This window comes from Phoca vitulina, unplaced genomic scaffold (assembly GCF_004348235.1).
Source record: "Phoca vitulina isolate PV1807 unplaced genomic scaffold, GSC_HSeal_1.0 scaffold9, whole genome shotgun sequence".
Classification (NCBI taxonomy): domain Eukaryota; kingdom Metazoa; phylum Chordata; class Mammalia; order Carnivora; family Phocidae; genus Phoca; species Phoca vitulina.
The window spans coordinates 19,117,863-19,135,125 of record NW_022589712.1 but is presented as its reverse complement, the minus strand read 5'-3'; the positions used below and the strand labels follow the sequence as shown (position 1 = coordinate 19,135,125).

At 37.2% G+C, this 17,263-nt stretch overlaps 1 protein-coding gene across 1 annotated transcript in view; it reads left to right on the top strand.

The window, feature by feature from the left end:
- ADGB (androglobin) overlaps positions 1 to 11,853 on the top strand; it is a 156,310-nt gene extending 144,457 nt beyond the window's left edge. The window contains 4 exon segments of the mRNA XM_032407707.1: positions 2,627 to 2,833; positions 8,016 to 8,130; positions 8,821 to 9,007; positions 11,622 to 11,853. Coding sequence (XP_032263598.1) covers positions 2,627 to 2,833; positions 8,016 to 8,130; positions 8,821 to 9,007; positions 11,622 to 11,807 — 695 coding nt within the window. The 3' untranslated portion in view covers positions 11,808 to 11,853.
- The last annotated feature ends 5,410 nt before the right edge of the window (positions 11,854 to 17,263 follow it).

Here is a 17,263-nt window from a genome sequence, read left to right as displayed (position 1 = left end):
GAGCTGTGCCCTGCACCTCTTAAAAGACAGAGCATCTTACAGGATAGGAAAATAGATTCTGAATTTTTTTTTTTTTCTTATCAGCAGGTGTTTGCTTTTTCCCCAAGTAGATGTGGTTTTCTCCGTTTAAGAAAAGATGAAACCAGAAATAAGAATGCAACCTGGGTCAAAGGTAGCAGTGTGTGAACTTGAAGGCAGGCCCACGACTGTTACTCTGGCACCTTTCTAGTAACAATAACTATAAACAATAGCAATAAGATAAAGCTAACTGCTTTTTTTTTAAAAAAGATTTTATTTATTTATTTGAGATAGAGGGAGAGCGAACGAGAGAGCAGGAGCAGGGGAGCAGAGAGAGAAGGAGGGGCTCGATCCCAGGACTCCGGGATCATGACCTGAGCCGAAGGCAGACGCTTAACCGACTGAGCCACCCAAGTGCCCCAAGCTAACTGCTTTTATTGAGTGATTGTTGTGGGCCTAGAACCGAAAATACTAATTATTTCGTTGAACACTCACATAAATCCACTATAATCTATAATCTATAATGTGGTTTCCAATTTACCCATAAGGACACAGGCCCAGAGTAATTTGCTCTGCAATTTGCTAAGTTCACAAGATACCCAGAGACAAGGCCAGCTTGCAGACAGCTCTCCATGACCCCAGAGCACCTTGTCACTAACCCTTGAGTGCCCCCATCTATAACCTCCCTGGGATGCCCGGGTAGGCTGAAGGCGTTAACATCCCCAATCATGCTTTTCCATGTTTATGTCTTTAGGAATGCAATTCAATGCTTTTTATAAAGATAATGCCCCTTAACTTTTCATATAAAGAGTATAAACAACAAATATCACCCTGATTTTGTTTCCCGGGATGGGTACTCTTCACAGCACTTTTTGTTTATCTCCTTTTAACCTACAGCAGCTATGAGGTCGACACTGCTATTCCTATTTTACAGATAAAGAGACCAATGCTCAGAGAGTCACCGAACTCGTCCTAAGTCACATATCTCAAAAGTGATAGAGTTGGGATTTGAAATATTTCTAACTCCTAAAGTACTCACTTTTCTAAGTGTTAAAGTCTAATATATTAAGAATACAAAGGTGAATAGGTTTTATTATGATTCTATCATTTTTTATTTTCAATTTTATTATTTTATTAGATTTTATTATTGTTTTTAGAAATGTTGTATTGTCATATGCAAAAGAAATATGTTGCACTGGACACTTGTTAAAAACGGCAAGGGACACTATTCACGACTATTGCAGTAGGAGAGAGAGAGATTGAATTCAACTTTGAATACAGCAGGGGCAAGTGGGGCTTTATAGTGACTAGGCAGGGAATGGGTGGAGAGTTACCCAGAAAACTTGGCTAGGTATGGGGGGTAGGGGGAGAGGGGAGCTGGACTGGATATCAAAGCATGAGGGGTGATTCTTGATAAATTAGTCCAGCAGGATTCTTTGCTAAAACTGAGAGTCACAAGCCAAGGACAAGGCCTAGTGGAGAACAAGGCTCACAGGAGGCTGACCTTGTCCTACAACGTTCATGCAATAAAGACACAAATACTCGTTGTACAGCTTGACACATTTTTACGTATGTATACACTCAGGAACCACCATTCGGATCAAGATCTAAAACACTTAAACAACTCCAAAGTCTTCCTCATTCCCCTTCCCTCAGGCATCTTCTCCCTCAAGGTAACTACTGGTCTGACCTCTACTACCCTGTTTTCATTTTGCCTGTTCTTGAACTTCATATATCTGGACTCATACAGTATATACTTTCTATCCCTCACTATTAAGCTGTTCTAACTCTTCTTGTGTCAGATTAGTAAGGTGTGTTTTATAAGAAATTTGTCTATTTTATCTAAGTTAAACTTCCTGGAATAAATTTCATTTAAATTTCTTTTTTCTTGATCCATTTTGCTCTAAGGGTAATCAATTTTAATAGTATCTTAAAACGTGTTTATTTCAACATTTCTCCATGCTTTCAAGCACTGACCTATTATCACCTTTTATTCAAAGCAGAATATAACATTAATTAAATTATCTGCAATTGATAAATGGGGGGAATGTTTACGTAATGTGGAAGTTGTGGTAGGTTTTACACAGTTTTTTTTTTTTTCCCTATGCATAAAGATCTAGAACAGTGGGAGTAGAATTATAGCATTAAGGAAAAACTTTCCAGCTTTGCAACTTCACAAGCAAGAGTTCTTTTCAGCTCTATTTTAAGATAATTTAAGACAAGTGCCTAGACACAGCCTCCCTCTTCAGAGAGGAGAACCCCATCCACATACATTTCCCACACAAGGCAGATTGAATCTCCTCCAGGGCCCACCCTAGCAGGGGCCCCAGTGGTTCAGAGATCCCATTTCCATTTGTGGTGTCTCACCTCCCCAAAGCCTCTATTTTTATGTGATGTGTTCATATCCTGAGGCACTTCCAGACACACTGGTGGTCTGGGCCATCCACAATGATTTCTGAGGCTACCAAAGATTGTTTTTGCTAGTGCTCTGGTTTGCAAAAGCTTTCCAGTAGGCTCCAAACCTGGCTCCCACACACCTTCGTTACTTTCTGTGTATGATTTGATAGAATGCAAGTTTGTCTTCGGTAACACACATGTCATGTTGTAGTTGAAATGTCCTCAAGTGCCACAAAAGAGTCGGACACAAAGGGTTCCATGAGTTCTGAGAGCAAAGATGTCATACCATTGGGGAGTATGCTGTGGAAGAAGTGGCAAATGGGCAAGGGCTTGAAGGATCTGTCCAAGTCAGGGAGCAGCGAAAGTGGAGGAACGTCCCCAGCAGGGAAGGAGGAGCAGTGTGCGCGAAAGGAGATCAGTAAGTAGTATTCTCATTTGTAAGAAAAATACGTACTTGGAAATAAAAATTCTGGAAAAGACACCAACAAACACATGTGATGCCTCGGGTTATAGAATAGAAAAATGTGTATTTGGGATTCATAGGTCTTCATTTTGCTTATCAGAGTTGATAATCTTGCTCAAGGACCTCATTGCTCAGTAGCTATCTTAAAGATAGAAGTGGACGAAAAACAAAACAAAACAAAAAACAAAAAACAAACCGTAGCAGGTGTATTTTTGTACACTTCTCCGTGTCTACAAACACTAAAAATAAAATTGCAGCGACGGCACATGCCATCGCCACCAATGTAGATCCTTTTGTTTTATCTATCATAGGCTACATGATATATTTTCTTTTTACCTTTTACAACAAATTTTAAATACTCCGATTCTAAAATTTTGGGGGAGAGGAGTTTTCAGTGGTGCACAAACCACACGGATTTGGTTCATTTTCATATAATGGGGATTCGTATTTGTTCACTAAAATGAACATAAATCCTCCATGGAAGTTTTTACAGAGAAATGTCTTGTCTAGGCTGGCTTCCCTGAGGAAGGATTTCCCCTGAGCAGCTCCTGGACTCTCTGTTGCTAAGGGACCAAGTGTCCTATATGGTTGAAACAATAAACTGGGCTGCCCATAGGGGATCCTGGGTCCCTAGCTCATCCCTGAGTTGCAGGCACCACCTGTGATCGTGAGGGGGACAGCAGGGGTCAGCTGGCTGTCGAGTTCTGTGACCGTGGCCCGTCTGCCTCTCACATGGAGCTACATTCTCCAATTATACTTATATCAGTAGTAAAAATAGTACTATTTATTTCTCTACTTGTTCAGAACCCAGGCAAGAAAGAAAGATATTTTGGAAGGAGGCATCCTCGGAAACACCAACAATGGTTCTTTTCTCAAAATTCTAAACCAGTCAGAATTTTTATTTTTATTTTTATTTTTTTTTCCAGTCAGAATTTTTAAATTAAAAACTGTTTATGGCTAAAGCATGTCCTTGAAGGATTTCCACAGGGAAGAGGAAAATCCCGAAATTCAAAGGGCTCTTTTACTATAGTAACAAGAGATTCCATTTTTGAGCCAATAGTTTGAAAGTAAGCACTCATTTAATAAATAATGACATACATGACGTAACACTGAAACTTATTTAGAATAACATCTATCATTCTATATCGATATTTAATTTGTAGAGTGGTTTTGCATCTATATTATCTCACTGGAGCCTCTACGAACTAGACAAATCATATACTGCTATCTCTGCCTCAGAATTTAAGTGATTGATAAATGCCTCATGCGAGGGCAGGAAGAAGAAACAGTGTGGCGTGAATCAGGACTCTAATCCTAGTTCTTTTCATTCCACGTGTTGTGATCTCTAACAGAACACAAACTTCTCCCCACATTTGGTTAAAGACCTGTGAAATGAAAATCTAATTACACTCGGAGGTTGACCTGTTTATTTATATGCTAACAAGGTAATTTTTTTAAGTTGCAAAAATGGAACACAATCATGATTCTTCACTCCAGCCTCCGGTAGTGTGTCCCCTCAGTCATGGTGCAGATTTCATTTTTTGCGCAGAGCCCCAGACCAGTATTGGGAGGGACCGCTTCCGTGTCAGCTCTCCTGCTCTTCATTTCTTCACACTTTTGGCCTTCAGTCTTCACATCTTTCTATTAAAGTTCACAGCACTGTGAAAGAGTGTACTTTGGGATGGAAAGGAGAGGGCAGGAAACAGGGAGGAAAGGTAAACGTGAGTGGGAATGGAGGACTGAGACCAAAGTGGCCTGTCCTCAAGCAAAAATGTCTCCAACATGTTTGAAATGTGTTTTTGTATTTTTGTTTTTTATGTGTGTTTTATTATCATTTTTTATTTAATATAAATAATATATGTATAATATAATAATACAAAAAATATATTACATATAAAATAAAATATAAATTCAATCCCACAAAATCAAGAAAAGTTGACCCCTTCTCCCTCCAAGGAGAGGTGTGCTGTTGGGTTTCCAGTACATCCTACAGCACTGAAACATGGCCATGGACCCCAGGTACTAGGGATATAGAAGGAATCCTGCTTGAGAACCGTGGATCTGGTTGTCCAGCTCTTCTTTGGAACTCCATGCTTTGCTCCCACCTCGGCTGTTGGTGCCCTATATTGGCCCTCGCTCCTGGAGAAGCATCACCTGTAAGAGATTACAGACCCTGGGAGAGCTTTGCATGATCTGGTCTCTATATTCCAATAAATATTTGTGATTCCCACAAAACTGCGTTATTCTTGGGCACCTGGGTGGCTCGTTCAGTTAACCGTCTGCCTTTGGCTCAGGTCATGATCCCAGGGTGGAGTCCCACATCTGGCTCCCTGCTCAGTAAGGAGTCTGCTTCTCCCTCTGCCCTTCACCCTACTCATGCTCTCTCTCTCTCTAATAAATTAATAAAATCTTTAAAAACAAAATGAAAAAACCCTACCTTATTCTTGCTACTTCCCATTTTCATATAATAGGTAACTTAGAACAATTTCCGTCATAGTACCAGAGGGCATATGTAAATGGTATCATTATGGGTTTCACACCTAAGCATTCTTCCTCAATACCAAAGCCATCGTCAAGTTCAAAAACATTGCTTTCCACGTCCCCTTCATCTCTGGGAGCCTCTAGAAAATGCCTTTTCCAAACATTGCAGGTGATCTTTGCCTTTATTCCCACATCTTTTCCCCAGGCTTCACAATCACTATGCCTTGAACAACGATTTTCAGACTACCTATGATGAAGTAAGTTTTCTCCCTTAGTCTGTTGGAAGCGGAAACTTTGGTAAAATGTAATAAAATGAGCCCAGTAATGACCAGTGGCTTTAAAGATATTTCTAAATGCATGTTCTTATTTTCAGAACTTATCCCACAGAGGGCCAGTTTGCAGACGGAGGATGGTACACACACACACACACACACACACACACACACGTCCATGCACACACACACACACATTTTAGGCTGCACTATTCTAGAGGAACAAGGCTGTCATAATACACTCACACCCTATTCTGACAACAGAGTTTAGTAGCAGGACATGAAGGTTAAACTTCTCTGCCCCTTTCCCACACCCTCTTCTGTTTAAATATATGTTATTTGGCAGGCAAGAAAACACAACTATCTAATTAATCAGTAAGTATTTTCTTTCCAGTCTCATGTTTGAAATGCCAAAAATATAGCCAGAATAAGTGGGTACGTTCAGAAGAAAAGCAAATGAACTTTAGCAATCTAAGATCCCATAGTCATCACAATGAAAAAAGAAAAGTTATTGGCTACTGGTTTCTAAAAAACATATTGTAAAGTGTCAACTCTTCAGGAACGTTTTCTGTTATAAAATGAAAAACGTGGTTGAATTTATGTTTTCATCATAGAGTTGAGTTGGGATATTCTGTTTTTTCACATGTACCGTCTTCATGTATTTTCAAAAAAATGAAAAATTAATTTGTATATCATGTTTAAAATGTTTCTTAAAGGTTTATATTAGATTTTATTTCTGAATGAGTGATCACTTTTAACAAGTTGTTATAAATTAAGCACTTTCCAATATTGCCGGAGGCTATCACAACCACGCGTAAAAAGCAAGATTAAATAGTCCGTGGGGCGTGAGACATCTTGATGGCAAAGTGAGGACCTGACATAGCCTCTCCCAAAAAGCACTAATAAACTGAAAAACAATTAATTAAAAAACATGTTAAAACTCTGAAGGCATGTAACTAAATAAAAAGTACAATATACAAGATTAATATACAAAATTACTTTCATTTCTACATAATATCAATGAGCGATTAAAAAAGGAAATTAAGACCATTTCATTCACAGTAATGTCAGTAATAAATGTATGGAAATAAATTTAATGAAAGTGCAAGACCTGTATACTGAAAACTACAAAACGTCACTAAAGGAGGTTTTTAAAAATCTAAAGAAAGAAGGAGGCAGTCCATGCTTTGGACTAGAAGACTCAATATGGTCAGGTGGCATTTCTCCCCAAATTGATCTATAAATTCAGTATAATCTCTATCAAGATTCTGGTAGACATTTTATAGAATTTAGCAACCTGATCCCAAAAGTTACTTGGAAATGCAAAAGACCTGGTTTTGATAAAGAACCAAGGGGGAGGATCTTTCCTTCATGTTTTCAGAATTTATTATGAAGCTAACAGTAATCAAAACACTATGATTTGACAGTTTCTTAAAAAGTTAGATGTCATTTTACCATTCTTAGTTACATGGAATGTCCAAGAAAGACAAAGCTCTAGAAGACAAAGCGCATCGATGGCTGCCCAGGGCTTGTGATGGGAATGGAGAAGGGCTGTGAGAGGCACAGGAGATTTTATGTGGAGAATGGAAATGTTTTGAGACTGGATTTGGGTGCTGGTCGCACAACTCTGTAAACATACGAAAAAGCACTGAATTACATTTTTAAAATGGGTGAATTTTATGACATTTTATACTCCAGTAATTTTTTTAAAAGGAGATTAAATGTCCTGGAAAGCCTGAGTGGTTAATATCATAGACTCTAAAGTCTCTTTTTAAAGTTTTTTCTTGTGGGTTCAAATGAGTTTAGGGAGTAGAAATTTCCTGCTCACTTGATTTTCAGTGTTTACCTGCTATATATTGCCTACCGCACTGGATCTACAAGTTTCTTAAAGTAGATTACTATGTCTTAAATATTTTTATATCCCACTCCCCATAGTGCTTATGATGGCTTTTACCCCTAGATGAAGCGTTTTAAATATTGGGTTTATAATGAAATACAGTACGACTTTTCTTGTCTCCACCTTCATTTAACTACCATCACAGTAACATTCTGTTACTCTTCTTATAGAGTATATTCACTTTGCCATTTCCTTCATGTAACTATAAGTATAGTAACACCAGCTAGAGGATAAATATGAAATATAATTATATTTAATAAAGTAAATTGAATCACATTAAATACATATATTTATATAAATATATTATTAAATATAAATATAATATATTTATAATATAATTATATTTAATAAAGTAAATTGAGTCACATTAAAATCATATTAAATTAGACAAGTCCAAGCAATGGTTGTTTTTTTTAACAGAAGATATTATTTTTAATTAAAATAAGATACAACAGTCATGTGGTCAGTGTTGATTCTTTTTTCAAAGTCTAAGACTTATTTTTTTTAACAGGGCCTCGTTCACGATCCCCAACAATTTTGGAAACGTCTCCACGACTTATTCGAAAAGCACTAGAATGTGTAAATTTAACTCAGTATGTACGGTAAGTTTAAATAAACATGATTAATGCGGACATCTGTGTTCATAGAATTTTGGATACATTAATAAGTTGCTAAACAACTCAAAATTTGAACTGAAATGCTTAATATACTTCAATGTATTCAAATTTTTAGAAGTACATGATTTTACATCTCAAATTTAGCAAATGTTTTATTAAGTCAATCATAAAAGCATTTGAATATTTCCTGTAAAGATTTAATTTATAAGCTGATTAAAGTGACTTGAGCTGCAGAAAATTCCCCACTACGCCTGCTGGCATTATTTAAGTAGGTTCAATTTTATCAAGAACTAGACAGAGATTAACAGAGAGAGATAGTTACTCAAGCATATTTATGTTTGAAAATATTTTCAACATTATTTAACTGCATAAATTAAAAAAGGAAAAACCTCCAAATATTCTCATACTTTCCAACACCAATTCCATGAACACCTCATCAGATGAAGCATCTGATTTTTACTGGTATTTTCCTAGAATTGTTTCCTAAAATATTAGTGACTTAATAAACGGAGCATAGCTCATCAAAAAATAATAGTTCATCCTTTCTATTCCTAACATTTGATTGGATTCAGACCACCACACTGTCCATATGATTTTAAATTATTTGAATTCTAAAGTAAAGTTCAGTCCAGCATTCCAAAATGATTTATGCATCTCTTTTGATGTTTTTTATAGAAAAACGATAGACAACGACCCTGTGCTACAAACAGAGGAATTGAACCAGCAGCAGGCAATGCAAAAGGCAGAGGAGGTTCATCAGTTCCGTCAGTATAGGACCAGAGTCCTCAGCATTCGAGACATTGACCAAGAGGAACAGCTTAAAGTAAAAGATGAAATCCTGGAGATGTATGGGGAGATGCGGGTGAGTCTCAACATACAGATTACAGTTGACACATTCTCTTATAATGTTAAAAAGATATCATAGAAGAAGAATATAGGACCTGGGTGGAAAGAAGTCTTGAAAGCATTTAGTTCCCAACTCCTCAGAGAAGATGGAAGATTGGTGAAACACACTGAATTTTACTTACTTCCTTAAACCCTTCCATAATGCAGTATTGGGGATCTATCCACAAAAATGGGAGGAAAGAGAGAGAAGACAACAACAAAATATGTGTGAAGAGAACTGGGTGAATATTAAAATTATGTAGATTGAATTCATCGTGTAGAAAATACTTTAAATTACAATACTGTAAGACAAAAGGGAATTTCGTTATTTCCAGTCATGTTTTTTTTCTGTGTTTAACAGACAAGCAAATGCAGTAGATGGGAAGGCAATAGGGAATAAATATTAACGGGGATGGTTTATTTATTTATTTTTTAAAGATTTTATTTATTTATTTGACAGAGAGAGAGACAGCGAGAGAGGGAACACAAGCAGGGGGAGTGGGAGAGGGAGAAGCAGGCTTCCCACTGAGCAGGGAGCCCGATGCGGGGCTCGATCCCAGGACCCTGGGATCATGACCTGAGCCGAAGGCAGACGCTTAACCGACTGAGCCACCCAGGTGCCCCAACGGGGATGGTTTTTTAATTCGGATCTCATTCTTTAAGTGTGAGGCACAAACACCTTAGTTTTGCTTGAGTCTCCCTTAATAGAAACATTATCCGTACCCCATTTCTTATCAGATGGGAGAAAAAGATACCAATCCTCAAGAGATTACTGACATATATTAAACTTACTTTACACTAAATCCTTCAGATGACTTTCTCTGTCTTTTTTTTTTTTTTAAGATTTTATTTATTTGACAGAGAGAGAGACAGCAAGAGAGGGAACACAAGCAGGGGGAGTGGGAGAGGGAGAAGCAGGCTTCCCACTGAGCAGGGAGCCCGATGCGGGGCTCGATCCCAGGACCCTGGGACCATGACCTGAGCCAAAGGCAGACACTTAACGACTGAGCCACCCAGGCACCCCTGTCTCTCTTTTTAATACGGTACTACTCTCATCTTGTACAATTGGTTTAGTGAAGCCAATTTTATTGTGGTGGATACAGGACTTTTCTTTCACCAAAAGCTTTGAGGAGAGTCTCATTCTGACATTTAACTCTGCCATAATCTCCACCACAATCATGCAAGTTGCAAAACCACAGAAAATTTCTCAAAGAATTCAGCAATGAAGACAAGAACAGTCATTTCTAAATACTTCTCTTCTGGCTAGCATCAGTTCATTAATCCTTTTTTTTTAATTATATCATTTTTGAAACAGGAAACAACAGGTTGAACCATAATTGTGCCCATTCTGTCAGAAATGCAAATGAAACAAGAAAGCCAAAGTTTCTTAGGAAACCTACATTGGCACTTAAGTTGTATCACTGCTTTATTTGTGAATATTTTTAGAATGTTGCCTGGAACTGACATTAAGTTTTGAAAATTACCCTTCTTTTTGAAAATATAAACTATAATTTACTATAGTTATATATATTTTGAAAGTAGAATCAGGATTTCCTGATGGATTGTTGGTATAAGAGAAAGTAAAGAGTCAAGAAATGCTCTAAGGTTTTTGGCTAAACAATTGATAGGGTTGAGTTGCCATCAGATCTGAAGGCTTGAAAGGAAAGACAAAGATTTCAATTTGATACATTTTTGGATAATTCCATTGTATCAGAAAAAAGCATTCTTACATATCTATTACAGTCATGTGGGAGATATTGAAAGAAGTTAGATATATGGTTCTGGAATTTAGGAGAGAGATCTGGGCTCTAGATTAAAAAACTGGGGGACCCCCATCAGTACAGAAATGGAATTTAAAGCCATGGGGTTAGATAAAATCACCAAGGAAAGAGGTCTAAGATCTAAGACATGGCCATTTCCTCGTTAAGAGATGAAGGAGAAGAGGAGAAATTAGCAGAGGCAACTGACAAGGAGCAGCTAGTGAAGTAGAAGAAAAGTCAATGGGGTATGAGGTCCAGAAAACCAAGTGAATCAGTTGATCCAGGAGGAGAGGGTAGGGGTAAGTAAGAATTGGACCAAGAGGTGATCTCGGATTTAGCTTGGTGTCCTTGAACGAAAGCCAAACTGACAATAACAAGGATAAGCAGTGAACTGGGTGATAGTACTTGAAAGTTCTTCAAGTACAGGTCAGACACATTTCATCAGGTCTAGTACAATGTGGGGAACTAGTAACTTACTGAGAACAATTACGGTGAGAGATGCACTGAGCTGCATGTTTTCTAGAGCTTATATTTGAACTCATGCCTATCTCTTCCCTTTCTCTCTCTTTCTCTTAGTAATGCTTTTATTTACCATTTTGTTAAAATCTCGTGTACCCTTTGTTGCTCTCTTATGTTTCATGTATTGATAAACATTCGAGACCATAACCTAATATTTTTTTCTCTTTGTCTCTCTTCAGTAATTTGCCACAGGAATCTATTGGCATGAGGAAGGGATCAAGGGATTGCTTTTTTTTTTTTTTTTAATTTCTTTCTGGGACCATAAACTTTTAACAGTAGATCTTAATTGCTTGGGATTTTGTTTTGGAATAGGACTCTTTAGATGAAGCCCGACAGAAGATCTTTGATATCAGGGAAGAGTATAGAAATAAGTTGCTGGAAGCTGAGCGCCTAAGATTAGAAGCTCTGGCTACGGAGGAAGAAACAAGTCCGGTGGAGCCAGAGAAGAAGACGCTGGCTCCAGACACACAGAAAAAAAAGAAAGGGAAGAAAAAGTAACCAGCAGTGCCCAATACTCACCGCCTTCTTCTGGAGAGGAAACCCCTTATTTTTTCTTTCTTTTTTTTTCTTTTCTTCTCCTTCCTTCCTTCCTTCGTTCCTTCGTTCCTTCTTTCCTTCCTTTTTTTTGTGTGATCTATAACCTTCCCTACTGATAAGGTACTAGGTTTTCCTTCTTAGAATGAGTTCCTGCATTTTAATGTTCATTTGTTGGTTTCTCTCAGAAAACTATCCTTTGAGTAGCCATTAGAGTTTCAATTTTTCCAATTTCAATAAAAAGTGCCTCAAAATATTTAAAATGCAATAACATTGATGTGTCTCCCTCTGAATTGCTGCATTTTTGGTGAACAGTAAAACCAGATCATGAATGGGCTAACAGGATTGCATTTGAAGACATTCAACAATGAGAAAAACAGCTATGGTTCTTAGAGGGAATTTTGTTTATAACTGTAAAGACTTTAAGATATTTTTAAAATATGCTTCAGATTTGTGTCCTTCACCGGGCGAGAGCTGTTGTGGTTTAAGCTCAATACAAGTGTTTGAACTCTGAATCCTACCTAACACTCAGTCAGGTCACCCAGACATAGAGACTGTGACCGCAAATGCATCCCTTGTCATCAGTCCCAGCACCATGTTTTTAGTAAGTCACAGAGCATGTTCTTGGTTGCCAGTTTTAGAAAACTGCAGTGGATTAACTGAGGCACATGACTGGAAATGGGCTTCTCCCAAAAGCACACTTCTAGTTCATGGCTTCCTCAGACGAAAACTCCAAAGGTATTTTTTAATCAGTCAAACCTTTCCTTTTTTCATGTACTTAAATCTTTTTTTTTTTTAAAGATTTTATTTATTTGACAGAGAGATACACAGCGAGAGAGGGAACACAGCAGAGGGAGTGGGAGAGGGAGAAGCAAGCTTCCTGTTGAGCAGGGAGCCCGATGCGAGGCTCAATCCCAGGACCCTGGGATCATGACCTGAGCCGAAGGCAGACGCTTAAGGACTGAGCCACCCAGATGCCCCATGTACTTAAATCTTATTATTAAATCTTTTTTTTTTTTTAAGATTTTATTTGTTTATTTGACAGAGAGAGACATAGCGAGAGAGGGAACACAAGCAGGGGGAGTAGGAGAGGGAGAAGCAGGCTTCCCGCGGAGCAGGGAACCCGATGTGGGGCTCGATCCCAGGACCCTGGGATCACGACCTGAGCCGAAGGCAGACGCTTAACGACTGAGCCACCCAGGCGCCCCTTATTATTAAATCTTATTATTAAAATGTTAATTAGATACATACATATATATGTAATTTTACTCAAATATGCAAACACATGCACTTTTCCTCTATTATTCTTTGCCTAAACTTTCCTTCATCACCCTGTGATCTCCCAACCCCACAAAATAATACATGATAACAACCTAGTATAAATATTTCCATGTTTTTCACTCATCTAATATAATCATACATATTTTATATCATGACCTATTTTACAAAATATCATTTTATTATACATTCTTTACTGTGTCTTGATTTTTCTCACCAAACAATACAAAATCTCTTTGAGACAAAAGTAATTCATTCTTTTTAATTACTGTGAAATATTTCATGGCACAAATACATTGTCATTGATTCAGCTAATTCTCCTGTGACAAATATTTGCTTTGTTTCTAGATCTTTTCCGTACAAGAAAAACTGGTAAGAACAGAAGGAGGTAGCAAGATGGTAGACTTAACAAAGTATTTTCTAATAAATAAAAAAGAAATATAGTGCCTGACCTTTAAAATAAAGGAAAAATAAAATCAAAATATTTTGTAAGAAGATACTATAAATATTACTGTATAAATGCTTGGAGTGACTACACTGGAAATACATGGGACACAGAACACCAGGTACAATGTTCCTACCTATACTTGGAATCACTGACAATGCAGTAGGTACAAATAAATGCAGACTGATTTACAGGTGGTTTGTAATTGTCACTCAAATATGGGGTTGCCATTGGTGATACAATTTTCAAAATGGTGAACAACCTTGGTAAATTTTCAAAGATAACAATGTTTAGTCTGCCTTTAGTGTGGACAACTGATGCATTCCTTGAAATATTCAGTGAATTTTAAAACTTTGCACAAGATACTTTTGTTTTATATATCTTACAGAGTTAGGTTCTTGGATCATTAATTTGCTTTTAGACCACATGAATGATGGGCCATTCAAATCATAGAGAGGTAAGATAATTCTTTGTTGCATGTGATTCTTTCAAAGATTGGAGGATATCTAACATCCTTAACATTCAACCAGTAAATAGCAGTAGTTCTGTCCCATTCTTGGGCCAATCCAAAATGCCCCCGCATTTTTCCTAACTATTGTCTAGAGGTTTGCACTGTCCCCACTGAGATCATCTCCATGTAGAAGAACAGTAAAGCTTACTGAGAAGCTGAAGATAGTAATGTCTGGGATCATAGTTAATAAATAACTCTGTTAGAATACATAGCTGTTTAAAGACCCTCAGTTGTGTTGATTGAGTTAACCAAGATATGTGTATAAAGCATACTAAGTTCCTACAATCCCTAGATCATCGTCTTTGACAAATGTATGGCTTCTCATTCAGTTTCTTTCGCCTTAGTCTCTTATCATCTACCTCTATGCATCCTCCCAAGTACTTCAAGGTCAACTCTCTACCCGCTTTCTCAGGGGCTCTTGTAAGAGCAGAGAAAACAGCTTTCTCTTCTGCAGTCACAGGCTGGCTTCTGAGTAATAATCCCGAGGGTGCAACTCTGATGATAATGAAACATCATTATAAGAGCAATTTAACACCTCAGTGTCTCTAACATCTCCACTGAAGAATAGGCTTGTGGCTTTCCTTTTTGCAAAATCGAAGTGTCCACTAAAGTGTTTTCTGAAATGTAACAAAGGACAATTTTCATTTAAATGAATCAGAAAATTGCTGACAACCTCACTAAACTTTTAACTGGCTTTTAGAAATCGAGTTTTCGGGGCGCCTGGGTGGCTCAGTCATTTAAGAGTCTGATTCTCAGTTTTGGCTCAGGTCATGATCTCAGGGTTGTGAGATCGAGCCCCCTGTTGGGCTCCATGCTCAGTGTGTAATCTGCTTGAGATTCTCTCTCCCCCTCTCCCTTTGCCCCTTCTCCCACTTGCGCGCGCTCTCTCTCTAAAATAAATAAATAAAATCTTTTAAAAAATAGAAACCAAATTTTCAAAAACAAAAAACATTGACTTCTAGTCTCTGAGCCCTCTGTTTTATATAGACTATTTTCAAACATTAAAAACATGTTGCATGATATTCTCACGTTTATGTTGTGTCTCTGTCTCATTCCAATGAAGCCCTTGTATCCACTGCCTCTTGGAAAATAGAAAAGTAGAGGGAGAAGCGGCAAGAAGAGCCATACAGTAATGGAATTTGCCTCAGAGAAGAAACTGTGTGCCCTGGGCCATATCCCAAGTGGGATTCTTAATAACAGATTAATAAAAGTTTCAACGACCTTCCCATTTCTGAAATTAACATTATGAAGGAACTTTGTTTTAAGCTGGTACAACATTTTTTGTCTAATCAATTATAAAACAAATTCTATTCCTCTTAATTTAGATAAAATAGTTTCCAACCACAGGTGTGTTTTCATGGAATAGTTGCGTTATACATTGAAGGCTTTGCATGTGCTTAGGCTAAACATCCTTCTTTTTGGTATGAGCACAGATGGCGGCATCAACACACAGTATGGTTTATTTTTTAAGTGAACTTACATAACAAATTACCATTGTATAATAATTTCAATCCATAACTAAAAAAATCTAAGTTTATCCAAATAAACCAGGTACTTTTAATACATTTTATTAATTATAAAAATACATTTACCTAATCTGTAAATCCTTTTCCCATCTGGAATATAATATAATGACACCCTTTATTTTCAATGTTCATCAAACCATTGATTTCAGAATCGCCAATTCAGATGGCACATGGATATCTCTTTCATGCCACATTCAACTGTGGGTGGTTGATATATTTATACAGGTACAAAGAAAATTCATTAAAAAATGATGTTTGCCTTTGTGAAAAAGATTCCAAAATAATATGCTACATAGTAAAGACTTAGTTAATAAACTGCTAAATAATATAAATCAATATAGCTCATTGGTGAAACTGGGCTCAGTTGGTTAACATCTCTATAATATTTTACAGGTTTGAATAGAAAATTTTCATGCTGTTTTCAACAGGAAGATTAAACTTGTGCTAATGGCCAAAATCATATTAGATACAACCTCACCAATAACTATTTGATTAATGATAGAATTACTGATTATATTGTTATACAATTAATAATATAATACAAAATTTTGCTGTGTATTTTTTTCTGAAGGAACTTTGAAGTTTTCCTGTATTTTTTCATGACCTTAGCCGATTTTTAACTTTAGTTGCTTCTGGAGTAGCAGGTGCCCAAAGCCGGCATATTTTACACCATAATGTGTGAAAAACAGCCTTTAGCCGACATTAAAGTTTTGCCTAAGACCATCATTTCTGTAGCAAATCATCTGAAGCCATTAACTATTAAAATAAAAAGCCAAAACTATTAAAATCTTATTTTAATTGAGGACGCCTGGGTGGCTCAGTCAGTTAAGCATCTGCCTTTGGCTCAGGTCATGATCCTGGGGTCCTGGGATCAAGCCCCGTGTCAGGCTCTGTGTTCTGTGTGGAGTCTGCTCCTCCCCCCTTTCTCGTGCTCCCTCTCCCTCCCTCCCTCTCTCTCTCTCTCTCTCAAATGAACAAATAAAATCTTAAAAAAATAAAAAAATAAAATGATTAACTTGAATTCAGAAGCTGCTTTCCAATTTATGATTCATACAGACTGCTTGTATTTACTCTTGCTTTTCATTTATGAACATTTAAATCATCTCTGGCTCTATAAACACGAAGAGGAAGGAAGCAGGGGGAAAGCCAGAGTTTCATTTGTGGTTTGCAGATATGACCAAAAAAATGTCCTGAAGGGAAGTTAAAATTCCCCATGAGATGCTCATATACCATTTGCAGATTTCAATAACTCTTGGTCTTCAAGAACCTGGATGCTTCAAATGTGTCTGATAAGCTTTATTTCTTCTGTTGTGTCACTACTGTTTAACTAGCTTGTCACATTAAGACCATTTCTAATACTTTGTGTAAAGATTTCATCTCTCTGCTGTATAATGGGTTATATTCTCCTTGAGTGCAAGGACTATATTGTAATTGTCATATATTATGCATTTTAATCACCCACAAATCATAGCACAAAACCTCACAGAGTAGGCTTTCAGTAGATTATAACTGAATAAACTACACTGTTCCCCATTATGTGGGCTATTAGGCTGATGTTAAAATGGGTCTAAAGCAATGCTTATGATCATTTTCAAAAATGTATCAGATTGGCCTTCAAGTGAAAATATTGAAAAATACAGTTTATAGGACCTGAAAAAAG